Source organism: Pseudorca crassidens, chromosome 1 (genome assembly GCF_039906515.1).
Source record: "Pseudorca crassidens isolate mPseCra1 chromosome 1, mPseCra1.hap1, whole genome shotgun sequence".
In the NCBI taxonomy this organism is placed as follows: Eukaryota; Metazoa; Chordata; class Mammalia; order Artiodactyla; family Delphinidae; genus Pseudorca; species Pseudorca crassidens.
Genome location: NC_090296.1, coordinates 100,617,756 through 100,645,611, shown reverse-complemented (window position 1 = coordinate 100,645,611; position 27,856 = coordinate 100,617,756). Strand labels below are relative to the sequence as shown.

Sequence of the window (27,856 nt, the reverse complement as noted above, 5' to 3'; positions counted from 1 at the left end):
GTGACTCAGGATGTATCACCTCCACTTCTTCAGTTTTATTAATTAAATCTACTATCTTTATCGGTTATCTTTCTGAACAGTATTTGTTTAGATTTATGGTTGTAGTCATCTAGATGTACAGGCAAGTTTCAGGTTTCAAATACTTGAAATTATTTCTTCAGTTTTCTCATACGCGATGAATATATGATACTATATAAATAGAGGAAAAGGATTAGACCATAATAAGGTCGAAAATGATATATTTTGCTAGGAAGCTGAGGTTTGACAGTTTGAAAATGGAAGTATTTTTGGAAGACTTTGAGAGGAGGCAGACTGCTTGCACTGAATCATGTAATTGTGTTTTTCAGGTTTCTTTTTCTTCTCGGATTCCTGTTGCATTTCCATCTGGTGATGCAAGCTCTCTTAGTAAAAATATCATGATGTATGCCTGTATAAATGCTGCAAAAGATTCTCACCACACTCTGTTACACGAAGACATGATGGCTGAATGCAGTCCTCATGGATCACAGCTGCATTCTGGACCACACAGTACAAATATGAACATTTTAGCTCCCACAGTAATGATGGTCTCTAAACACATAGATGGCTCTTTAAATCAATGGGCAGTCACTTTTGCTGATAAGTCTGCCTTTACCACTGTTCTAACTGTATCTCACAAATTTAGATATTGTGGTCATAGATTTCACCTCAATGACCTGGCATGTCATTCAGTTTTACCATTATTATTGACATCATCTCATCATAATGCTCTGCTGACTCCTGAATCAGATTTTCAGTGGGACTCAGACAATAAATTAGGTAGATTAATGGATCCTGTAAGACACATAAAAGGTTCCTCGAAACAACCTCTCAGAAATGCAGCAACACGTACATTTCACGACCCGAATGCCATCTACAGTGAACTTATTCTGTGGCGCGTGGACCCAATAGGACCTTTGTCATACACTGGAGGAGTATCGGAGTTGGCACGAATTAACTCTTTACATACTTCAGCCTTCTCTAATGTTGCTTGGCTTCCAACTCTTATTCCTAGTTACTGTCTTGGTAAGTGTTCATTTTAATAGTGAAATTAATAAAAGCTTTAAAACAGTTATTTATATACAAAATGATTTGTATTTGTCATTAGGAAGATTTTTAATAAGTATTCAGAATGTAGGCATCAGACTTAAGTTTAGAGTTTCTAGACTTTTGTTTTTCATCTTTTCCCTCTCATAACCTATCTGTTGAATTTTTTTGGTTAATAATTTTATATCTATTAATTGTATCTGTGTTTCTGGACCATGGTTATGTCTAAAAAGAGAAGTGTGAATATTTTTTCTCATACTTCAGCCAGTAATAAAAATAAACTATATATTATAATGCAAAGTGTTTACTTTCTCAGGCACATATTGCAATTCTGCGAGTGCTTGCTTTGTTGCTTCTGATGGCAAAAATCTGAGACTTTACCAAGCTGTGGTAGATGCAAGAAAATTATTGGATGAACTGTCAGATCCAGAATCTTCAGTAAGTATTTCTTAATCTTTATTAATATATCTAAGCTAATAAGGAATTCTCTTTTAATTTGTCTAGGACGTTTATTTGTTAGTTGGTGTTCAGGGAGTGAGCATCTGTTCTGGGCTCTGTGTGACTAGTTTGTTTTCTCTTAACTTGTGTTCCAATTTACATGAATCAAAATTACAGTCTGTTGGCGCTTTCACTGCTGTGGCCCAGGTTCAGTCCCTTGTTGAGGAACTAAGATCCCACAAGCCACACAGTGTGGCCAAAAAGAAAAAAAAAATTACAGTCTGTATATCACATCACACATCAATACGTTTTACATTTAAAGAAATAAATACGATTTTTTTTCTAAAATGTGATTTTTTTCTTGACATTTTTCACCTTTAGTTTGGTTCTGTTAATCTTTTTTTGCTCAAGAAAGGCAGCTTTACCAACCTCTATGTTTAGGTTGGAAAATTTGAACTTTTCTGAGCTTGATTCACTATTTTAAAAGTCCTCTGGTTAGAATATGTTATCAGTGGGTGACAATGTCTCATTCTGGTAGTTCTCTATTTGAACTGCAAGTCATGCATATTAGTCAGTACTCAGATTTGAATAGTGAATTTTCCATTTACCTATAAAAACGTGCCTTTTAATAAAATAACTGTTCTAATAAAAATGTTTCCAATATTGAAAATCAAAGACTGTTTTTGTTTTGTTTAATTTTAATTAATTTATTTATTTACTTATGGCTGCATTGGGTCTTCATTGCTGCGCATGGACTTTCTCTAGTTTCAGCGAGCGGGATCTACCCTTCGTTGCGGTGCACAGGCTTCTCATTGCGGTGGCTTCTCTTGTCGCGGAGCATGGGCTCTAGGCGCACAGGCTTCAGTAGTTGTGGCTCGTGGGCTCTAGAGCACAGGCTCAGTAGTTGTAGCGCATGGGCTTAGTTGCTCCGCGGCATGTGGGATCTTCCCGGACTAGGGCTCAAACCCGTGTCCCCTGCATTGGCAGGCGGATTCTTAACCACTGCGCCACCAGGGAAGTCCCTCAAAGACTGGTTTTGAATGTCTGCCGTGTACCCCTAGACGTGTAGGGAATACAGTGTCTGCCTTTAAGGGGATTTAAATTTAGCAGAGGAGAGAAATTATTATAAAAGGTTAAATAACGGTTTAAGACAGAAGCAGAGGTGTCTGAAGTTGGTATGTAATTAACTGCCAAACACTATTTCATAATTCAGGGGCAAGAGAGATCAGAGTAGGGTAGGCATAGAGGTTTTTATTAAGGACAGTATTTGAGTTCATTTTTGATAGATGCAGAAAGACAAATCCTTGGTCTTTGCTGAGTGATAGAATAGCCTGAGTGGATACAGGAAAGTACGTGTATAAATAAGGCTTGTTCCAGAAACAGTGGTAATTGGACTGAAGCCACAAGTTCGGCATAGAGAAAGTCTAGAAAAGTAGCATCTTTAAAATTATAGAGTTGGAAGATTTAAAGGTCCCCTAGTCTAACCAGCCATCTGATACTTTGTCTCTACCACATTCCTGCCAATTTGTCATCTGGCCCCCAAGGAGGGAAGCTCAACTCTAAACGCAGCTCATTCTGTCTTTGAATTACCATCACTATTATATTGAAATTAAACTTGTAATCCTTAAATTCTACTTGTTAGCTTTAGTTCCATTTAGAATAAGTCTAAGATTTCTTACATGTGAGAGCACCTCAGACACCTATGTTGGAACCCCTCAATTTTTTTCCTCAGGCCAAACCTGCTGCTCCTCTGCCTATAAATTTATCTAACTTATATATTTGACCCTGGTTACTCTTCTGAGCAGTTTTCCGTTTGTTTATACACGGGGCATCGTAGGATCACTAGAATATAGCAGTACTGTGCCGTCTCTCAGTAGATACTATTATGTTTGGGCAGGCACGCCACATTCTTTGTATGTGATTCATATTGAGCTGACTTTCAATTAAATATCACGGAGTCTTTTTTTTTTTTTGCTAGTAAGCCATTCTGTATTTGTGCATTTGAATTTGGGACCCAAATATAGTCTTATTTCCCTATTACATTTCACCTTGCTAGGCTCAGCTCCACAGTACATCCTTTCAGTATCCTTTTGAATCCAGATTCTGTTACTGCTTTATGTGTTACTGCTTTATGACTTATATCACTGGCCTATTTGATGAGTGTTGTTCTACATCTTCATCTAAGTCAATTACAGAAATGTTAAACAGTACTGGACTGAAGAAAGAACCTAGCAGTATACATTTGAAATCTTTCTCCATTTTTTTTTTTTTTTTTTTTTTTTTTTGCGGTACGCGGGCCTCTCACTGTTGTGGCCTCTCCCGTTGCAGAGCACAGGCTCCGGACACGCAGGCTCAGCGGCCATAGCTCACAGGCCCAGCCACTCCGTGGCATGTGGGATCTTCCCGGACCGGGGCACGAACCCGTGTCCCCTGCATCGGCAGGTGGACTCTCAACCACTGCGCCACCAGGGAAGCCCTGTTTCTCCATTTTTATTGTCTAGAATATTTCTCCAGCTTATCCCAAGGATTTGCATGAGGCAGCTTGTGGTGTACTTCACTGAAGTAAAATACACCCTGTCTGCCAAATCTTTTGCAGTCAAAAAAGGAAGTCAGATTTGTAGGAGATGATTGTTTTAATGTATAGTAGGTCGAATGTGTGTATCCTAATGTCTCTTGATGACTAAAACGTTGTACTAGATAGACATCAGCCTCTTTATTCTGACTTACAGAAGTATGTTATTTTCCTTTTTGAAAACTGGAATCTTTGCCTGTTTTTAGTCTTTTGGCTGTGGCAATCCCCATGATTTCTCAGAGAGAACATCCTCTGTAGCTCATTGTTCTCATTGGCAAAATTTCTCAATAACCTGGGCAGTATCTTTTCCAGGAAAGTATACATTCATTTAGAGCAGTTGGATACATTCTTGGAATTCTAAAATTTATCTTGGTCTTCTGCTCCAATGTACTTACCAATGTACTTTTTTCTTAAACCCTCCTTTTTCATTATTTTTTTTAAACTTAAAAAGTAATACTTATTCATTGTAGAAAATTTTTGGTCCTTTTTACTTTTGCAAGCTAAATTCTTGAAATAGAAGACCAGAGACAAAGTAGGAATTAGGAGTTCTTTATTCTCCTGATCTTTATTAACATTAAACCATCAGCCTCTGTTAATGAGCCTATCTTTCTCTTTCTCTTTGTACTCTGAAAACAATAATTAATTCAGTGACTTAATTTTTCAAACAAATCTTTAATTTTAGAATAGTTTTAGGTTTACAGAAAAGTTGGAGATATACTGCAGTTTCCATATACCCCTATCGTTAACATCTTATATTACCAGAATACATTTGTCACAACTAAGAAACAGTTATTGGTGTGATATGATTAATTAAACCCCAGACTTTATTAAGACTTAACTGATTTTTTCCCACAAATGTCCTTTTCCACTAATGTTCCAGGACTTCATCCACAAAACCATATTACATTTAGTTGTCATGTCTCCTAAGTCTTCTCTGATCTTGGACAGTTTCTAAGTTTTCTTCATCTTCATCAGCTTTTTCTCATGACCTTGACAGTTTTGGGTAGTACCGGTGAGATATTTTATTGTATTTTCCTTTGACTTGAGTTTGTCTGCTATTTTTCTCATGGTTAGACTGGAGTTATGAGTTTTGGGGAAAAATACCTCAGGTGTGTGAAGTACGCTTCTTGTGTTACATCAGGGGCACATGCTAACAATATGGTTATTAGCATCTTCCCTGTTTTTTTCTTTTCAGCTGGAAGTTTGTTAATTTATTGATGTTTTTAAAGAACCAGCTATTTGTTTCACTGAATGCTTTGGTTTTGTTTTAATTTTCATTAGTATCTGCCCTATCTTTATTATTTTCTTCCTTACGCTTGATTTATTTTGGTTTTCGTTTACTAGGTTTCTTGAGATAGGAGCTTAGGTTCTGGTTTTTTTTTTTTTTTTTTGGCCAAGTTGTGCAGCATGTTGTATCTTAGTTCCTGAACCAGGGATCGAACCCGTGCCCCCTGTGGTGGAAGCATGAAGTCTTAACCACTGGACTGCCAGAGAAGTCCTAGGAGCTTAGATTCTTTTATTTTTTCCTTTTCTTTTGTTCTTTTCTTTCTTTCTTTATTTTATATAGCAGGTGGAGCTTAGATTCTTGATTTGAAACTGTTCTTATTTTCTTTTTTTTTTTTAGGGAAGAATTACTCTTTAATTGAGGCTTTCTTTATACCTATTAACATCAAGTTTTTATAAATGTATTTTCAAAAACATTTTTAAATGTGTGCACAGTTTCAAAATTCAAACAGCATATACTGTACTGTTATTAAATAAAAACTCTGTATCACCTCCCCTATCCAGGTCCCACACTTTATTGGAAACCCCTTTAAACCTTTTGTTTTTAATTCTTTTGATAAGTTACCACCATAATTCTAAATGATATGCTTAGATTTCAGTTTCTTAATTTACCAGCAGTAGAAATCAAGTCATTTCCATCTTCTTTGATAGACAGGGAATTCAGCTCACATTCCACTTGCCTCTCTCTCTCCACTGAGTTTTGCTAGTTGTATTAGTGTGTGTGGTTTTTCTGTTGGCTGCCTTTATACTTTTAAGTGATGTATACATAATCCTGTATTTCATTCCGTCTTCTTTACACAGTATCTCTTGTATCATCCCAAAGTAAAATGAAGAAAGTTGCACCCCTGCACTCACCCTTCCCTCCTCCTGCTCTCAACTTGACTTCTGCCAGCTGGAGCATTACCTTTACAATGTCTTTTATGACATGCATGTTCTATTCTATAACTAAAATTAGGTCTTATGGTTTGATTTTAAAAATTGAAACTAGTAACCATCTAATTACAATTATGTAAATGTGATCATTTCAACTATTTGTCACTGATTTGTCACAGATTCTCTCAACGGAGAATGTCCAAAGGGTTAAAGTCAAATGACCTCTATTATATTCCATCAAGTGATCAGGCCACAGTTTTGCTCGTCTTGTATTTGAATCAAAACTTTTTTTCTCTAATTTTTCAGTTGTTTTCTTGGCATTTCTAATTTCTTGGGCTTCTTTTTTCTTGTTGAGAGGAAAAAAAAAAACCTAAGTCTTCTTCCCCACTGGGCTAAGAGCTCCCAGCTTCTTAATTGTCCTGCCTGTTAAATCTTCCTCTTTCTCTTCTTGGAGGAATTCCTTTTAGGGTCTTTTGAGCTGGTGTTTTAATTTGAGCTGTGTTTTTCGGGTTGCTGCAGATGTGTCATCCTCTTCGTTTCACACCTGGAATTCCACCACTGTTTCCTGGACCATGAGCTGCTTTTCTCTCCTGTACTGTCGATAGATTACATCCTCAAATACTGTAAATTTTTTAAAAAGAAAGGTTGCCTGGTAGATAAGGATTCTGAAATCAGTCTGAATCCAACATGGCTGGAAAAGTGTTTATTTTACCTTCATATTTATTTTTTAAAATATTTATTTGGCTGCCCCGGGTCTTATTTGCGGCATACAGGCTTTTAGTTGCAGCATGTGGGATCTAGTTCCCTGAGTAGGGATTGAACCTGGGCTCCTTGCATTGGGAGCACAGAGTCTTAACTGCTGGACCACGAGGGAAGTCCCTTTCCCTTCATATTTAATTGATAAGTTTGGCTGGATATTAAATTCTAGATTTAAGATCTTTTTTTTGCCCTCAGAAATTTAGAGACTGTTATTTCTGTCCTCCAGTGTTTTGATAAGAGGTCTTATACCTATAATACTCTTATTAGTAACCCCTCCCTCTCTCGCTCTTTCTCTTGATGCTTCTAGAACAGCAATGTACAATAGAAATATAAAGTGAGCCATACATGTAACTTAAAAATTTTCTAGCAACCATTTAAAAGTGAAAAGAAACTGGTGATATTACTTTTATAGCATGTTTTCATTAATCCAATATATCCAAAACAGAATTTCAACATGTAGTGAATATCTTACATTATTATTTTTTTAACATCTTTACTGGAGTATAATTGCTTTACAATGGTGTGTTAGTTTCTGCTTTATAACAAAGTGAATCAGCTATACATACACATATATCCCCATATCTCCTCCCTCTTGTGTCTCCCTCCCTCCCACCCTCCCTATCCCACCCCTCTAGGTGGACACAGAGCCCCGAGCTGATCTCCCTGTGCTATGCGGCTTCTTCCCACTACCTATCTATTTTACATTTGGTAGTGTATATATGTACATGCCACTCTATCGCTTTGTCCCAGCTTACCATTCCACCTGGCCATGTCCTCAAATCTATTCTCTACGTCTGTGTCTTTATTCCTGTCCTGTCCCTAGGTTCATTAGAACCACTTTTTTTTTTTTTTGATTCCATATCTTTGTATTAGCATATGGTATTTGTTTTTCTCTTTCTGACTGACTTCACTCTCTATGAGAGACTCTAGGTCCATCCACTCACTACAAATAACTCAATTTCATTTCTTTTTATGGCTGAGTAATATTCCATTGTATATATGTGCCACATCTTCTTTATCCATTCATCTGTCGATGGACACTTAGGTTACTTCCATGTCCTGGCTATTGTAAATAGAGCTGCAATGAACATTGTGGTACATGACTCTTTTTGAAGTCTGGTTTTCTCAGGGTATATGCCCAGTAGTGGGATTGCTGGGTCATATGGTAGTTCTATTTTTAGTTTTTAAAGGAACCTCCATACTGTTCTCCATAGTGGCTGTACCACTTTACATTCCCACCAACAATGCAAGAGAGTTCCCTTTTCTCTACACTCCCTGCAGCATTTATTGTTAGTAGATTTTTTAATGATGGCCATTCTGACTGGTGTGAGGGGATGCCTTATTTTAGTTTTGATTTGCATTTCTCTAATGATTAGTGATGTTGAGCATCCTTTCATGTGTTTGTTGGCAATCTGTATATCTTCTTTGGAGAAATGTCTGTTTAGGTCTTCTGCCCATTTTTGGAGTGGGTTGTTTGGATATTGCGCTGCATGAGCTGCTTGTAAATTTTGGAGATTAATCCTTTGTCAGTTGCTTCGTTTGCAAATATTTTCTCCCATTCTGAGTGTTGTCTTTTCGTCTTGTTTATGTTTTCCTTTGCTGTGCAAAAGCTTTGAAGTTTCATTAGGTCCCATTTGTTTATTCTTGTTTTTTTTCCATTTCCATAGGAGGTGGGTCAAAAAGGATCTTGCTGTGATTTATGTCAGAGTGTTCTGTCTATGTTTTCCTCTAAGAGTTTTATAGTGTCTGGTCTTACATTTAGGTCTTTAATCCACTTTGAGTTTACTTTTGTGTATGGTGTTAGGGAGTGTTCTAATTTCATTCTTTTACATGTAGCTGTCCAATTTTCCCAGCACCACTTATTGAACAGGCTGTCTTTTCTCCATTGTATATCCTTGCCTCTTTTATCAAAGATAAGGTGACCATATGTGCATAGGTTTATCTCTGGGCTTTCTATCCTGTTCCATTGATGTATGTTTCTGTTTTTGTGCCAGTACCATACTGTCTTGATTACTGTAGCTTTGTACTATAGTCTGAAGTCCAGGAGCCTGATTCCTCCAGCTCCATTTTTCTTTCTCAAGATTGCTTTGGCTATTCAGGGTCTTTTGTGTTTCCATACAAATTGTGAAATTTTTTGTTGTAGTTCTGTGAAAAATGCCATTGGTATTTTGATAGAAATTGCACTAAATCTGTAGGTTGCTTTGGGTAGTATAGTCATTTTCACAATGTTGATTCTTCCAATCCAAGAACATGGTATATCTCTCCATCTATTTGTATCATCTTTAATTTCTTTCATCAGTGTCTTATAGATTTCTGCATACAGGTCTTTTGTCTCGTTACGTAGGTTTATTCATAGGTATTTTATTCTTTTTGTTGCAGTGGTAAATGGAAGTGTTTCCTTAATTTCCCTTTCAGATTTTTCATCATTAGTGTATAGGAATGCCAGAGATCTCTGTGCATTAATTTTGTATCCTGCAACTTTACCAGATTCGTTGATTAGCTCTAGTAGTTCTCTGGTAGCATCTTTAGGATTCTCTATATATAGTATCATGTCATCTGCAAAGAGTGACAACTTTACTTCTTTTTCCAATTTGGATTCCTTTTATTTCTTTTTTTTCTCTGATTGCTGTGGCTAAAACTTCCAAAACTATGTTGAATAACAGTGGTGAGAGTGGACATCCTTGTCGTGTACCTGATCTTAGAGGAAATGGTTTCAGTTTTTCACCATTGAGAATGATGTTGGCTGTGTGTTTGTCATATATGGCCTTTATTATGTTGAGGTAAGTTCCCTCTGTGCCTACTTTCTGGAGGGTTTTTTTATCATAAACAGGTGTTGAATTTTGTCAAAAGCTTTTTATGCATCTATTGAGATGATGATATGGTTTTTCTCCTTCAATTTGTTAATATGGATTTTCACATTGATTGATTTGTGTATATTGGTAAATCCTTGCATTCCTGGGATAAACCCCATTTGATCATGGTGTATGATCCTTTTAATGTGTTATTGGATAATGTTTGCTAGTATTTTGTTGAGGATTTTTGCATCTATGTTCATCAGTGATATTGGCCTGTAGTTTTCTTTCTTTGTGGCATCTTTGTCTGGTTTTGGTATCAGGGTGATGGTGGCCTCGTAGAATGAGTTTTGGAGTGTTCCTCCTTCTGCTGTATTTTGGAAGAGTTTGAGAAGGATAGGTGTTAGCTCTTCTCTAAATGTTTGATAGAATTTGCCTGTGAAGCTATTTGGTCCTGGGCTTTTGTTTGTTGGCAGATTTTAAATCACAGTCTCAATTTCAATGCTTCTGATCAGTCTGTTTATATTTTCTGTTTCTTCCTGGTTCAGTCTCAGAAGGTTGTGCTTTTCTAAGAATTTGTCCATTTCTTCCAGGTTGTCCATTTTATTGGCATATAGGTGCTCGTAGTAATCTCTCATAATTCTTTGTATTTCTGCAGTGTCAGTTGTTACCTCTCCTTTTTCATTTGTAATTCTATTGATTTGAGTCTTCTCCCTTTTTTTCCTGATGAGTCTGGCTAATGGTTTATCAATTTTGTTTATCTTCTCAAAGAACCAGCTTTTAGTTTAATTGATCTTGGCTGTCATTTCCTTCATTTCTTTTTCATTTATTTCTGGTCTGATCTTTATGATTTATTTCCTTCTGCTAAGTTTGGGGTTTTTTTTTGTTCTCTCTCTAATTGTTTTAGGTGTAAGATTAGGTTGTTTTCTTAGATGTTTCTTGTTTCTTGAGCTAGGATTGTATTGCTATAAACTGCCCTCTTAGAACGGCTTTTGCCACATCCCATAGGTTTTGGGTCTTCGAGTTTTCATTGTCATTTGTTTCTAGGAATTTTTTGATTTCCTCACTGGTCTCTTGGTTATTAACTAGTGTATTGTTTAGTCTCCATGTGTTTGTATTTTTTACAGACTTTTCTCCTGTAATTGATATCTAGTCTCATAACACTGTGGTCAGAAAAGATAATTGATATGATTTCAGTTTTCTTAAATTTACCGAGGCTTGATTTGTGACCCAGGATATGATCTATCGTGGAGAATGTTCCATGAGCACTTGAGAAGAAAGTGTATTCTGTTGTTTTTGGATGGAATGTCCTGTAAATATAAATTAATTTGATATTTACAAATTAATTGTTTAATTAATGTGTTTAATGTGTCATTTAAAGCTTGTGTTTCCTTATTTATTTTCTTTTTGGATGATCTGTCCATTGGTGAAAGTAGGGTGTTAAAGTCCCCTACTATGATTGTGTTACTGTTGATTTCCCCTTTTATGGCTGATAGCATTTGCCTTATGTATTGAAGTGCTCCTGTGTTGGATGCATAAATACTTAAGATTGTTATATCTTCTTCTTGGATTGATCCCTTGATCATTATGTAGTGTCCTTCTATGTCTCTTGTAATAATCTTTATTTTAAAGTCTATATTTTATCTGATATGAGAATTGCTGCTCCAGCTTTCTTCTGATTTCCACTTGCATGGAATATCTTTTTCCATCCCCTCATTTTCAGTCTGTATGTGTCCCTAGGTGTGAAGTGGGTCTCTTGTAAACAGCATATATATGGGTCTTTTTTGTATCCATTCAGCCAGTCTGTGTCTTTTGGTGGGAGCATTTAATCCATTTACATTTAAGGTAATTATCGATATGTATGTTCCTATTCCCATTTTCTTAATTGGGTTTGTTATTGTAGGTCTTTTCCTTCTCTTGTGTTGCTTGCCTAGAGAAGTTCCTTTGGTATTTGTTGTAAAGCTGGTTTGGTGGTGCTGAATTCTCTTAGCTTTTGCTTGTATGTAAAGGTTTTAATTTCTCTGTTGAATCTGAGTGAGATCCTTGCTGGGTAGAATAATCTTGGTTTTTCCCTTTCATCACTTTAAATATGTCCTGCCACTCCCTTCTGGCTTGCAGAGTTTCTGCTGAAAGATCAGCTGTTAACCTTATGGGGATTCCCTTGTATGTTATTTGTTGTTTTTCCGTTGCTACTTATAATATTTTTTCTTTGTATTTAATATTTGATATTTTGATTAATATGTGTCTTGGCGTGTTTCTTCTTGGATTTATCCTGTATGGGACTCTCTGTGCTTCCTGGACTTGATTAACTATTTCCTTTCCCATATTAGTGAAGTTTTCAACTATAATCTCTTCAAATATTTTCTCAGTCCCTTTCTTTTTCTCTTCTTCTTCTGGGACTCCTATAATTTGAATGTTGGTGCGTTTAATGTTGTCCCAGAGGTCTCTGAGACCGTCCTCCATTCTTTTCATTCATTTTTCTTTATTCTGCTCTGCGGTAGTTATTTCCATTATTTTATCTTCTAGGTAACTTATCCGTTCTTCTGCCTCAGTTATTCTGCTATTGATTCCTTCTAGAGAATATTTAATTTCATTTATTGTGTTGTTCATCATTGTTTGTTTGCTCTTTGGTTCTTCTAGTTCCTTGTTAAACGTTTCTTGTATTTTCTCCATTCTATTTCCAAGATTTGGGATCATCTTTACTATCATTACTCTGAATTCTTTTTCAGGTAGACTGCCTATTTCCTCTTCATTTGTTTGGTCTGGTGGGTGTTTACCTTGCTCCTTCATCTGTTGTGTGTTTCTCTGTCTTCTCGTTTTGCTTAACTTACTGTGTTTGGGGTCTCCTTTTTGCAGGCTGCAGGTTCGTAGTTCCCGTTGTTTTTGGTGTCTGTCCCCAGTGGCTAGGGTTGGTTCAGTGGGTTGTGTAGGCTTCCTGGTGGTGGGGACTGGTGTCTGTGTTCTGGTGGATGAGGCTGGATCTTGTCTTTCTGGTGGGCAGGACCGCATCTGGTGGTGTATTTTGGTGTGTCTGTGACCTTATTATGATTTTAGACAGCCTCTCTGCTAATGGGTGGTGTTGTCTTCCGTCTTCCTAGTTGTTTGGCATAGGGTGTCCAGCACTGTAGCTTGCTGGTCATTGAGTGGAGCTGGGTTTTAGCGTTGAGATGGAGATCCCTGGGAGAGGTTTTGCTATCTGATACTACATGGAGCTTGGAGGTCTATGGTGGACCAATGTCCTGAACTCAGCTTTCCCACTTCACAGGCTCAGGTCTGACCTCTGGCCAGAGCACCAAGACCCTGCCAGCCACACGGCTGAAAGAAAAGGGAGAAAAAAGGAAAGAAAAAAAATAAAATAAAATAAAGTTATTAAAATAAAATTTTTTTAAATTACTAAAAATAAAAAACGTTAAAAAGTAATAAAGAAAAGAAAGAAGAGAGCAACCAAACCAAAATACAAATCCACCAATGATAGCAAGCGCTAAAAACTATACTAATAAGACAAACAAACAAAAAGAACACAACAAAGAAAACGGACAGACAGAACCCTAGGATAAATGGTAAAAACAAAGGTATACAGGCAGAAATCACACAAAGAAATACACACATGCACACTCCAAAAAGGGAAAAAGGAAAAAAAAATATATGTATTAAAAAAAAAGGAAGAGAGCAACCAAATCAATAAACAAGTCTACCAATAATAATAAACTCTAAATACTAAACTAATGTAAAGATAAAACCAGAAAAAAATTAGATGCAGAAAGCAAACCCCAAGTCTACAGTTGCTCCCAACGTCCACCACCTCAATTTTGGGATGATTTGTTGTCTACTTCGGTATTCCACAGATGCAGGGTACATCAAGTTGATTGTGGAGATTTCATCTGCTGCTCCTGAGGCTGCTGGGAGAGATTTCCCTTTCTCTTCTTTGGTTGCACAGCTCCTGGGGTTCAGCTTTGGATTTGGCCCCGCCTATGCATGTAGGTCACCTGAGGGCATCTATTCTTCCGCTCAGACAGGATGGGGTTAAAGTAGCAGCTGATTAGGGGGCTCTGGCTCACTCATACCAGGGGCAGGGAGGGTATGGAATGCGGGGCGAGCCTGCAGTGGCACAGGCTGGTGTGACGTTGCAACAGCCTGAGGTGCACCATGTATTCTCCCGGGGAAGTTGCCTCTGGATCATGGGACCCTGGCAGTGGCGGGCTGCACAGGCTTCTGGGAGGGGAGGTGTGGATAGTGACCTGTGCTTGCACACAGGTTTCTTGGTGGCTGCAGAAGCAGCCTTAGCGTTTCATGCCCGTCTCTGGTGTCCGCACTGATAGGCACGGCTTGCGCCCGTCTCTGGACCTCATCTAGGCGGTGCTCTGAATCCCCTCTCCTTGTGCACACCGAAACAGTGGTCCCTTGCCTCTTAGGCAGTTCCAGACTTTCCCCCAGACTCCCTCCCGGCTAGCCGTGGCGCACTAGCCCCCTTCAGGCTGTGTTCACGCAGCCAACCCCAGTCCTCTCCCTGGGATCTGACCTCCGAAATCTGAGCCTCAGCTCCCATCCCCTACCTGCCCTGGTGGGTGAGCAGACAAGCCTCTCAGGCTGGTGAGTGCTGGTCAGCACTGATCCTCTCTGCGGGAATCTGTCCACTTTGCCCTCTGTACCCTTGTTGCTGAGCTCTCCTCCGTGGCTCCGAAACATCTCCCCCGCCCACCCCATCTCTACCAGTGAAGGGGCTTCCTAGTGTGTGGAAACTTTTCCTCCTTCACTGCTCCCTCCCAGAGGTGCAGGTTCCAACCGTATTCTTTTGTCTCGTTTTTTCTTTTTTCTTTTGCCCTACTCACATACGTGTGGAGTTTCTTGCCTTTTGGGAAGTCTGAGGTCTTCTGCCAGCATTCAGTAGGTGTTTTGTAGGAGCAGTTACACATGTAGATGTATTTCTGATGTATTTGTGGGGAGGAAGACGATCTCCATGTCTTAGTCCTCCGCCATCTTGAGGGTCTCCCCTGTTCTTATTTTGTAATGTATGCATTTAGTGCTATAAGTTTTTGTCTCAGTCCTGAGAAGCATTATAAGTAGGATTTTTATTTTCATTCAGTTCACTATGATTTTCCTCGAGAATTCCTATTCCATGGATTATTTAGAAGTACGCTATTTAGTTTCAAGTGTTTAGAGATTTTCCTGTTATCCTGTTACTGACTTCTAGTTTGATCCCATTGTGGTAGGAGAACACACTCTTATGATTTTATTCCTTTTACATGTATTGAGGTTTGTTTTATGGCCCAGAACATGGTGTATCTTAGTATACATTTCATGGCACTTGAAAAGTATATATTCTGCTGTTGTTGGATTGGGTGTTCTGTCAGTGTCTGATTCTGTTTTGATTGATGGTATTGTTGAGTTCTTCTAGTTCTTTGCTAAGTTTTTTTTTTAATTTATTTTACTTTTGGCTGTGTTGGGTCTTCGTTGCTGCATGCAGGCTTTCTCTAGTTGCAGCGAGCAGGGGCTCGTTGTGGTGCATGGGCTTCTCATTGCAGTGGCTTCTCTTGTTGTGGAGCATGGGCTCTAGGTGTGCATGCTTCAGTAGTTGTGGCACGTGGGCTTAGTTGCTGCACGGCATGTGGGATCTTCCCAGACCTGGGCTTGAACCCGTGTCCCCTGCATTGGCAGGTGGATTCCTAACCACTGCACCACCAGGGAAGCCCCTTTGCTAATTTTTTGTGTAGCTCTCTATCAGCTGTTGTGAGAAGGGTGTTGAAGTCTCCAACTGTAATTGTGAATTTGTCCATTTCTCCTTTCAGTTCTATGAGTTTTTGTTTCACATGTTCTGCAGTTCTGCTGTTTGCATATATTTGGTATGCAAATATATTTATATTTGCAGTACATTTAGTCTGAAATCAAGGTGTTAGCAGGTCCATGTTCTTCCTGAAGGCTCTAGGGGAAGAAGCTTTCTTGCCTCTTCTAGCTTCTGGTGGCTCTTGGCAATACTTGGTGCTCCTAGACTTGAAGCTGTAGCACTGTAGTCTCTGTCTCTGTTTTCACGCAGCTTTATTTTCTCTGAGTGTCCTCTCCTCTCCTTATATGGACACCAGACATTTGATTTATCTCCCTGATCCCATGTGACCTTACCTTAAACAGATTGTATTTGCAAACATCCCATTTCCAAATAAGATTACATTCTGAGATTCTGGGTGGACCTGAGTTTTTGAGGGGATACTATTCAACTCACTAAACTGACCAAGTTGTTTTCCTCATAAGTTATATCTGCAGTTGCATAGTCAGAAACCTTCAAAGTCTGTTGAGCCTCCCGACTCCTTGAGCCACTTTGACTTTCAGAGCCTCATGCTGAAATTTTTGAGATTCTTGCCTAATTCTGAGATTTTTGCCTTTTTAAAATACAGACTACAGAGCCTTACCCTTATTGTTGACCTTAAACTCTTAAGATAACATGATGACTTTCTGTCAGGTTTCCATTATTCTCATTTTTTTCCTTTTAAGTCAGAGCAGCAGTTTTCCTAGTTACTTCCTCTACTAATATTGAGTTAAAGTATAGCAAGAAGTTGACACATGCTGTGCTCTTCCTCAAATGAGATTTTTAGTAGATCTGAGTAGAGACTAACTTTTTTTTTTTGAATTCCATGAGAAACATCTTGAATTTTGAATTTTACTCTGTGGATTTAGGGGCACTAGAGATTTTTGGACAGGGAGGTAAAGTGGTTAATCTGCAGGATGGGGAGTAGTTGATGGGTACTGGACGCATGGAGACGACGGGGAGTCTGTTGGGGTGGCACATGAATCATCTGGAGAGCTTGTTAAAATGCAGATGTGTTAGCTTTGGGGTCTGAGAGTCTGCGTTTATGAAAAGCTGTTGCTGCTGGTCTAGTGACCACACTTTAAGTAGCTAAGATTCATGATGTGTTAGAGAAATTCCGGTGTTTTAATCTCACCAACTGTAGGCCACAGTTGAGTCCAGATTTCAAGTGGACAAACCCAGCAGACCGTTGGCACCACTTCCGGGTGTCTCAGCCAACATTTTAAATCCTGAATCTTGGGTGAATATACCCATAACAATAAATTCAGCCCTACCCAAGCACATATTTTGTCCTCCTTTGTCTAATAACCCTATAATCTCTTCCCATTCATGCACTCTGGAATTCTGCTGATACAAATTGGAAAGATCCTACAGCTCTGGTGTATATGCTGCTCTCCCATAGCCAACCTTGTACTTAGACTCCTAGGCTAAGCTGGGATCTTATTCCTCTTAGTGGCCTGAAGGTAGTAAATAGTGGAGGTGGTGCTGAGGAGAATGGGCATCTCAGTTTTTTTTTTTTTTTTTTTTTTTGGCGGTACGCGGGCCTCTCACTGTTGTGGCCTCTCCCGTTGCGGAGCACAGGCTCCGGATGCTCAGGCTCAGCGGCCATGGCTCACGGACCCAGCCGCTCCGCGGCATGTGGGATCTTCCCGGACCGGGGCATGAACCCGTGTCCCCTGCATCGGCAGGCAGACTCTCAACCACTGCGCCACAAGGGAAACCCGGCATCTCAGTTTTTATGCTAGAGAAGGCTGCTTGGAAGGAGGGAGAGGGAAAACTGCTTTTTTCAGCAGAAAGGTTTTGGGGTTTTGGGATTCAAAGTTAGGCTTCCTCTTAGTTTACACATCCCCATCCCAAGACACAGAGTCCCACTTCTCAACCTTCGCCCTTATCTTCGATCTGGCAGGGTTGTACTTTTAAATGGCGTTGCAGATCTGCAAACCATACACATAGGCATAGGGCTAGATCCTCAGCCAGATCTCTCATGGAGCATTAAGGTTGCTAAATGAAGACATGTTCAAAGAACTAGATGCCTTGAAGTTATATACTGTTTATGTAAACACTATAGAGTTTTTTCCTTAGTTAATTTTTAAAATGAGAATGAGTAAAGAAAGTTGAAATATTTCTTTGAATGTATGAATTGCCATTTGTTAGTCAGTGAATGTTTAGAAGGGCCTTTAATGTCCGAGATGCTGTGTCATATTGACAGTAGATTCATATGTTGTTGATCATTAACTTTTTTTTTTTTTTTTTTTTTACAGAAACTTATTGGAGAAGTGTTTAATATTGTGAGCCAACAGTCTACTGCTCGACCTGGGTGCATTATTGAGCTCAATGCAATAACCAACCAAGTAAAACCATGCTTGTGAATTGGTGTTACTAACATACTTTATCCCAGAGTGCTTAATATGCATAAGATACACAGTTGAACCTTGAACAACTTGGGGGTTAGGAGCACTGACCCTTCTCACTATAGAAAATCCACATATAACTTACGGTCAGCTTTCTGGATCCTCAGTTCTGCATCTGCATATACAGTTAACTGCAGATTGAGTAGTACTGTAATAATTACTATTGAAAAAATTTCCCACGTAAGGGGACCTGTGCCGTTCAAGAGTCAACTATATTTCATTGCAGAATAGTTCTCTTGTTTGATACTAAATATAGCCAACTTCTCTTGATTTCCTTAGTGAAAATCTCCAATGATTTACGAATTCTTTTTCTCCAGTTGAATTGTATCTGTAGCCTTATTTCCTGTTTAAAGGTCATTTGATTCAGTCAGGGAAACCATGAAGGAAAATACAGTACAGCTGCATAGAGGCATGGTTTGTGGTTTTTCTTTTTCTATTGTTACTCATTTCAACTCAGTAGATGGTGACATCAGCTTTAAGAGTGTTTGCTTTGTTAGGCTGAGTATTAGATATTTCTATGAGATCCATTAAAATGAAGATAGAAGTAGGATCAAAGTATGCATTTACTTTCTAAGTACAGGTCTTTCGTGTAGGCAGTGTTCTTTCCTAGCCCTTACCTAGAAAAGAAGGAGAACCCTTCCCTCTACAGGGAGTTTGTAAATCCCATCATAGCCCTCATATTTGTTTCTTCAGGATCATGTTTATGGACTGAAGGGGATAGAAGTAATATATTCATTCCACATATGAAAAAAGGTTACTTTGATGAGGAAGTTACCAACTATTTTCAAACAAGGAAATGAAGAAAGAGCCAACCATATTTAAAAATAAACACAGTGTTATGTCATTATTTTTCCGTGATGCCTTGCACATTCTGTTAGGGAAAATGTCATAATTTCCACCAATGTAGAGAAATGACCACATCAGCTCATGGCAACAGAAATGTGGCTGCCAGACTCAAATTACTAACGCCTCCTAGGAAACCCTTAACTTGTGATTTCCTTTTTTTCACTCTATAGGGATATGGGAGAAGAGTGTATTAGCTTCAACCCATAAATGTCTTAATTTTTAATGAACTGCGAGTTAAATTCATTTCCCCAGTGTAGCCCCTTCTCTACTCTGTACCATGGGATATTATTACAGACCTCTTTCACCTAGCATTTTGCTTTTTACTTCATACTTTTTGAAGATTTTTCCCTTTCCATTTGTGGCTATCTTTGTCACAGGGCTGGTAAACTGCAAGCACTGATAAATGGCTTAGGCTTATAAATCATTCTGTGTTTCCCGTGTGCTGTATGATTTCTGTATCCATGAAAGCGTCACCCTTCCCTTTTCTTTCATTTATTCTTCTTCCCTGGGGAAGGTGACCTTTTATGCTATGAATGTGAAGGGATTTTTTTATGTTTCTTTGTGGAGAGACATAAAAGTACCTTATAACTTTCATAAAAATTTTGTGGGTCAACCTAATGTCATAGTCATTTTATTTCCTTCTATCAGTACTATGAAAGGAGGCTGATTTGCTTTATTCTCTAAGATTATAGCCCATACATTCAGTGCCAAGGTTATCATAGCTGCTTGCCTTCCTTGAAATCTGTGGGGCAGCCATCAAATTGTCCTGACCTGCTTCCGTAATAAGCTTTTGTTTGGATTTAGCCTTTCCTTGAATTTCAGTTCACTTTTGTGATTCTAAGTAGCTATTTGTGATTATCTTTACTCTTCTTCTCTGTGTGGTCCCAAACATGATTTTGTAGCATCAGCTGACTGTGATGTTTCATCTATTCTTTTAGAAATCTTAGTTACTTAAATGTAAATACATTTCTTCAGAGATGTGTCATTCCTACTGGCTGTTACAGGATCCTTCATAATTCCCACTAGACAGACTTATTGGAAATACTTTGAGGACCTTTCTGGGTTTTTTTTTTTTGGTTTTCAAGTAGAATTAGAAAAAGAGCCTATGGTAGTGTGCTTAATATGGTCTGCATGGCCTTCTCCAGCCAGTCATGAGACCTGATATTTTTGAACTCAGAGTGGCCTAGGTTACTTAACTGTTTTTTTTTTTTTTTGAGATGCAGACCTGTTGATTTGTTTTTACTAGAGTTTCACAGTTCTGCTGTTGACTATAGCATCTTTGAAAGTAATTTATCTAATGATTTTTTTCTCTTGCTTTTTCCACTCTAATTAGTCATTCTATAAAGAATAGAAATTGTTAGAGAGTTTTTTTCTTCTGTTTTATATTAGGGTTCTTGGGGAGGTAGTGGGTGGAAGATACAGAATTTCAAAGATAAAACTTTACTTGTTTCATATTTGTAGTGTGGCTCAAATACACAGTTGCTTCATGTGTTTCAAGAAGACTTCATTAGAGGATATAAACCACATAAAGAAGATATGGAGAAAAAGGAAACAGAAATATTTTTTCAACCATCACAAGGTACTGTTAAAAAATAGTCTTGAGGGGCTTCCTTGGTGGCGCAGTGGTTGAGAGTCCGCCTGCCGATGCAGGGGACACGGGTTCGTGCCCCGGTCCGGGAAGATCCCACATGCCGCAGAGCGGCTGGGCCCGTGAGCCATGGCCGCTGAGCCTGTGCTCTGCAACGGAAGAGGCCACAACAGTGAGAGGCCCGCATACCGCAAAAAAAGAAAAAAAAAACAACACAGTTTGTAAAAAATAGTCTTGAGTTCAATACCTTAATCTTAGAAAACCTTCAAACTTTCATTGAGTGTGGATCTTTATATCTAAAGTCATCACTCGTGATTTTTGGCAAATACTCTAGTTCTATCAGAATTGCTTTTTTGTAGGTGAAGAACACATGAGGGTAAAAATTATATTTTGAAAGACAGGTTCTCTGGTGACATAGCCTTTTGCCGAGAAATGTTATTTATGAAACCTAGTTTAATTGTTTAAAAACTTAACTTCGGTTGTTCAACTCTACAATTAAATTGTTTTGGTTGGTAGTAAGTATCCTTCTGGTATCTTAAGGAAGCCAATTAATATAAGTTTACTAAAGATTACTGATAAATATAGGAGGGAGATATTATGTTGTATGGTATACCAGGAAGCTTAGGTACGCTTAGGTTTTATGTTGTATGGTATACCAGGAATTAAAGGTACCATCTCATAGTTTTCCTCTCTGAAGGGTTGTATTTATTTCTTCTTCTTGTGAAAGAAAGTAGTTCTCCTAAGACCTTTCAAGAACAAACCGTATGATATTTAAACTTTATTATTTAGCTTTAAATATTCCTTTTAGAAGTTATACTTTGTAATTATAAAACTTTCATGTTCTATTTGAAAATTAAATTTGAAAATAGAGCATACTGAGTAGAATACTTTCTGTATGAAGGTAGGAAAGACATGTCCTACTTTAAGAATTCATTTTCTGTGATTAATAGTTTTTAGTTTACAAAGGGTTTCCAGGTATTTTATCTCATTTGGTTATAGATTGTAAGTATCCAGAAGGACATATTTAATTTTCTTAGTATAGCTTTTATCACAGAATTATGTATAGTCATTTAAGGAAGGTATTTCTACTGAATTTGTACAGTTAATTTTGTTTTCTTTAGTGGAAAATCAGAATGAGTTCTGTCTTCTGTGAGGCTTAGCTCAAACATCTTTTCACCCCTCAGACTAATAATTTTTTCCCTTTCCTGCATCTTTCTTCACAGATCAGAACTTTTCTTCTTTCTAAGTTATTCAGTTGTCACGTTCAGTTTTATTTCAGTGTCACTATAGCATAACAGTACTGTATAGATTTAAAATGTGCTTTTCCATAGTATTTCACCTTTACTTGGGTTAAACTTTTTTATACGCTTTCCTGCAAATCTAACTATCAATTATCATGCTACTTCTAACAGGGAATACATGCCAACCTACTAGAAAACAATGCTTATATAAGGTTGGTATTTTTTAAATAATGTTTTTAATTGGAAGACCTGCATTTAAAAATATTATTTTATTTCCCTCTTTTGAGATATATATATTTATATTTTTTGGCTTGTGGGATCTTAGTTCCCCAATCAGGGATCGAACCTGGACCCATGGCAGTGAAAGCACCAAGTTCTAACCGCTGGACCGCCAGGGAATTCCCTTGATATTTCTTTTTCTTTTTTTTTCTTTTCTTTTTGTTGGGATATAGTTGTTTTACCATGTTGTGTTAGTTTCTGCTGTACAGCGAAGTGAATCAGCTATATGTATACATATATCCCCTCTTTTTTGGATTTCCTTCCCATTTAGGTCACCACAGAGCACTGAGTAGAGTTCCTTATGCTATATAGCAGGTTCTCATTAGTTATCTATTTTATACATATTAGTGTATATATGTCAATCCCAGATATTTCTTTATGTCACTGTGAAATCAGGCTGAAAGATTTCCTGATGCTTTTCTTGGTTTTCCTTTAGTTTTTGTACAAAGTTTCTCTTGATTTTATAGCTGTTTTCTTAAGGGACTTGAAATGTGTATTTCTCCTCTTCCCTGACCCTGCTGTATTTTGTACTTTCTAAGTTTTAGTTAAAAATTAATTACTCTTTTAATTAAGAAAAGTGCCAGTTACAGACAAAAGTAGCGTGCATAGTTAAATGAACCTTCCTATGCCCATAACTTAGATTGATGACTTTAAGATTTTGTCACCTGCTTTACCTACCCTATTTTCTTTTCCTTTTTTCCTGAAATATTTTAAAGCAAACTCAGCCATCATGTTGTTTCGCTCCTGTGTACTTTATGCATTTCTAAAAATGACTTTCTTACATGTGTGCTGTTATCACATTGATAAAATAACAAAATTTCTCAGAATTCTGTAATAACTAGTCCATAGATTTACTTCATTTAATTGTCTCAAAAAAATGTCAGGGTTATTTGTTCTTAATTTGTTTGGATCCGTGTCCATATAGAGTCCACACATTGTGTTTCATTTTTTAAGAGTCTTTTAAGCTAAAGTAATCCCCCTTTATACTCTTACCATGCCACAGACTTGTGTTAGAGAAAGTTATTTTATAGGAATTTCTCTGACCAGTTACTTGTGACGTCATTTAAAATTTTTCCTGTAAAGTGCAAATTACCTCTGTAGACTTGATTTGACCCAGATTCAACTTCCTAGGTGTTGCTTTGTTCATCATAGAAGGTCATAAGAAAGAACGTAATGTTAGGATGTCTCATTTTTAGTGATGCTAAGATTCAGAAAATTCACCTGGTGGCACCAGTGTAAAATTTGCCAGCAATCTATTATCTTGTGGTTTCTTCCATTGATACTGTTGCTTTCCAATCAATTATTTCATTAAGGATTGCACAAGTGTGATTTTCTAGTTTTATCAGTTCTCATTTATTTATTAGCTGGAAAGCATTTGTAAGGAAAAGCTTTCCCTTATCCATGGCAGCTTTTTGGCTATTTTGAAATAGAGTTATTTTTAGGAAAGTGCTTAGTTCTTTCCCTTTAATTGATGATTTCAAAGGAGTTTGTGCCCAGGTTGCTGCTAGTGGTTACGGATGAATTTATTGTTGTTGTTGTCTTTCTTTTTATTTTGTGAATCATTATGAACCCATTTTAGAAAAACTGCTGAAGAATAATACACATACAAAGATATACTCCTATCACTCATGAATTTTTATGTACTTAGCATATTTCAGTCAGTTTGCAGTCATAATTCTAATTCTCACATTGTCCTGTAGTAGGCTAGTGAAGACCCTTTCAAGTTGGTCCTGAGTTCTTTTGACACAACCTCATTATTTTTGATAGTTTCCTTTCTTTCAGGCACAGCAAGATATGCCAGGCTTATCTTGTAGATAGCCTTTGCAAGAATGGAGTCATCCCTCCAGACTGTTCCTTCCAATGGAGCATGGTATTTAGAGGCCACAGTTTGAGTTTTAGCAATGCTCATTGCCAATGAGTTGCCATTATGGGTTTTCTTCTCTTTTTTCTCCTCCGTCCCTTCCTTCCTTCCTTTTTTATCGAATGAAAGAGTCTTTAAATTCTATACTGGTTCACAATTTTCAAAAGTTTCACACCCATAATTTCATATAATGTATAGGTTTTCATTTTTAAAGGAAGTTTTTGTTGTCCTTTGTAGATCTCATTTTCATATATGAAAAATGCAGTTGTCAGTAGGGAACATTATGTTCACAAATAATGTCTTTTCATAAAAAATGCATAAAATTTCTAAAAAGTCTCTCCTGCACCACCATCATTGGCCCTCCACCCATAACTATTAATTTTTTTAAAAAATGCTATTTTACATATAGAGAAAGCAGGATACATGTTTACTTCATTCTTTCCATTTACTTGCCAATTTTCCAGTTAAGGAGTTAGTGCCCCAGTTACTTCAGGGGGCATCCAGTGAGGCTGACTTGCTCCTGTTCTTTTTCTCCCTCTCTTGCTCTTGCATTCTCTCTCTGTGTCTTTCTCTTCTTTTCTCTCTTCCTTTCAGTTCTTCCTTCTGGTCCTCTTGTCCTTCCTTTCCTTTTTTTCTTATGTGCCCTCTCTCTTTTGGTATTCTTATGAACTCAATGTGTTTTAATAAATTGTATTCATTTTTATTCTTTGATGCTCAAATTGTCCCATCTTTGACCAATAGGTATCCCTTCATGTTCGCTTTTGTACTTTTGATGTAGCCATGTTAGTCTTTGATAGCCACCTAACTTTTAGCACAAAAGTTATATAAAACTGCTTCTATACACCTATTCTTCCCTTTCCTCCCAACTTCTATACATATCAAGAGATTTTGTTTAAAATGTCTTTCTCTTAACCCTATAGAAACACGTTAACTTAAATATTCTTTTCCTTTAACAATAGGATATCGACCACCACCATTTTCAGAAAAGTTCTTTCTAGTAGTAATTGAAAAGGACAGCAATAATTGCTCTGTTCTCCACATGTGGCACCTTCATCTTAAATCTGTACAGGCATGTTTAGGTAAGTAATTATATTACAGTTTTATGTAGATATGATATGAAATAAATTCATTTTATTGGATATGCTTTAGGTTGGTTAATTCTTTAAAATGAAGATCCAGTGAACTGTAAATTGAGTTGCTGAACTGAAGTATGTATAGGCCAAACTTTTAATTACAGGGCCATAAATCATTAATGAAACAGGTTAATCTAAAAGCAAACCAGTCAACGGGCACATTAGACATATTGAAAAAAAAAGTTTGATTATTTTTTAATTAATATTTATTAAATGCCTATTATGACTCTGTTCTAGATACCATGTCCTATAAATCAGTTTTGCCCATAGAATTAATACTGTATTTTTTTGTTGGTTAATACACACTGCCATCTGATACCATGCACATTAGCTTTAGCATCACTAAAAGGAGGAGATTTGCTATTTAGAAAATGTGATTGAGCATCTGATGTTCAAAAGGGGAACTGGTTTTGTAGAGTATTAGGAAATGCAGCAGTGATTAAAAAAAATTATTTCAGCCGTGCTTTTGCTATACATATTCATATTGATGTCTTAGCAAATTAGAAGATCTGTAATATGAAGTACAGAAATTGATTATAAATCTTTCTTTTTAAAACAAACTTACTTTTTGAGAGATACTTGTTTAAATGAAGAATTGCATAGTTAGCCATATCAAACTGAATCTACTTTAAACTGATTAACCCAAAATATTTGAGTTTTGAAAATATTTTATTATTTCTGATGGTTACATAATTTTAATGATTTTATACACACTAAACATTTAATACAGAGAAATAATAATGTATATGTGTTTTGTTCTCTTCCTAATCCACATTATCACATAACTGTGTAAATAGCAGTTCTAACTGGGCCATGAACTGGGACTGGAAAAGCCAAATGATTCAATAGAACCTTTACCTGTGCCTAGTTGAGCCTAATCATCTTGTGGTAGGAGGAATCCAAAAAAATTTTCAAAGCCTTTGGCGTTAATTCTTGGCGTTACATGTTGTTCCACAGGAATGCAAGAGTAGAGTGATCTATTGATAAAAGCTTGTCAGGAAGAGAATTTTATTTTTATTTTTTTAAATTGAGGTAACATTGGTTTATAAAATTATATAAGTTTCATGTGTATAGCATTCTAATTTGACTTCTGTATACATTACAGTGTGCTCAGCACCAAAAGTATAGTTTCCATCTGTCACCATAGAGTTGACTCCCTTTACCCATTCTGCCCTTCCCCAACCCCTTTCCCCTCTGGTAACCACCAATCTGTTCTCTGTATCTATGTGTTAGTCTTTGTTTTGTTTTGTTTGTTCACTTACTACTTTAAAAAACTATTCCACATATGAGTGAAACCATGCAGTATTTGTCTTTCTTCGTCTGACTTATTTCATTTAGCATAATACCCTCTGGGAAGAGAATTCTTAACCCACCAGAGAATATAGTATTTTCTAGAGTTGAGCACAGAGCCAGGAATGGTTCTGAAGAGATTAATAGAGGTAGCAACAGATCCTTGTGGTAGGATAGGAATCATGTGATGCCTTCTGTCCCCCTGCTTATGAAGGAAGTATCCCACTGCTCTTCCCCTCAGGTCTGGGCTAGTATAGAGTTGCCTTGCTTACTCTGTTTGTGACAGCAGTAAAAGGTCACAAACAGTAAGATTACAGTAGAAGCAAACAAATCATATGCTCTTTAGCTTTGACATAAAGCATCTATCTTGTGGTTCTAAAATGTGCAGCAGATTTAACATGGTGTACATTGCCATTAAAGCTGATACGTGAATTTAGCAGTGTGTTGAAAATCCTGGCAAAGGGTGAAGCGATAGACTAGACTTACATTTAGGTGGGGAAGGAACATTTGGAGTACCTTCTAGGTACCAGGCACTGAGATAGGTACTTTATATATGTGAGATAGATGTTACCTTCAGTTTACTAATGGAATAATATTAAGTAACTTGACCAAATGACACATCTAGTTTGTCACAGACTAAGTTTCAAAATTAGGTCTTCTGGCTTTAAAGCCTTTCTTTTGCTTTTTCCCCCTGCTCTTATTTTCTTTCTTTGCATGAGATATATGCATTAGAAAATTGCCTGGTTTACAGAAAGAGAAATGACTCAGTTCAGCCTTATTTTGCAGGTGAGAAAATAGCTAGAGATGATGAAGTACCTTGCTTAAGGCAACATATCTAGTTAGTTTTAGAGTAGGAGTAGTATTTCTGTCTTCTGACTACTGATTCAAGTTTGTCGTCTTATTCTATTTTACAAAAAATGTTCTCACATTTCTTATTTAGTGGTCTGCCATTATAAAAGAGATTGGCATATTTAAAATCCACCAGAAGCAAAAGGGGATTGATTATTATCTCTCCGTATTCTGGTGCTACTCGGGATGTATAAAGCTAATAAGACCTCATCCTTGCCCTTGATGAATTCATAGTCTAATGGCGGGGAGGGAGATGGACATACAAATAAATAAATGTGATGCAAGTATCTCTTACATGTAGCAGAAGCACAGATAACTAAATCTGCTTAGAGATTTACACTCCACCTGAATGTGAAAGCTGGAAGCTTTTTGGACAAAGATCAAGGTCAATATGCTTACAAAGCCATTCAACTAATACTATCTTAAATTTGTTTGGAACTTTTATATGTTCTTGGAACTTTTATATGTTCTTGTTTATTATCTTGTTTCAGCACTTGATAGTTAGTAGGCGGGTATTTTAATGTCTTCTTTACCGCTAGCTAATTTTATGACCTAAGGAAAATCAGTAAGCTTTCCAAGTTTAAATTTCTTCATCTATTAAGTGAGGCTGTACCTTGTTATTTCTCAAAGTTTGATTTATGACCCATCTGTTTCAGAAACACCTGGGCTGCTTATTAATGCAGATTTATGGGATCTACCCCAAAACAACTGAGTCAGTGTTTCTGTGGTTAGGCCTGAGAACCTTCATGTTAAAAGTTCCTCAAGCTTTTGATGTGTT

The 27,856-nt window shown here is 37.3% G+C and overlaps 1 protein-coding gene across 6 annotated transcripts in view; it reads left to right on the top strand.

Moving 5' to 3' along the window:
- Positions 1-27,856, top strand: part of DMXL2 (Dmx like 2) — a 162,644-nt gene that overhangs the window by 68,671 nt on the left and 66,117 nt on the right. For all 6 annotated transcript variants that reach the window (XM_067747048.1, XM_067747035.1, XM_067747046.1 and 3 more), the window contains 5 exons: positions 348-1,044; positions 1,382-1,503; positions 17,842-17,931; positions 20,299-20,416; positions 24,766-24,885. In XM_067747048.1, the coding sequence (XP_067603149.1) occupies positions 348-1,044; positions 1,382-1,503; positions 17,842-17,931; positions 20,299-20,416; positions 24,766-24,885 (1,147 nt within the window). The remainder of the gene's footprint in view (positions 1-347; positions 1,045-1,381; positions 1,504-17,841; positions 17,932-20,298; positions 20,417-24,765; positions 24,886-27,856) is intronic.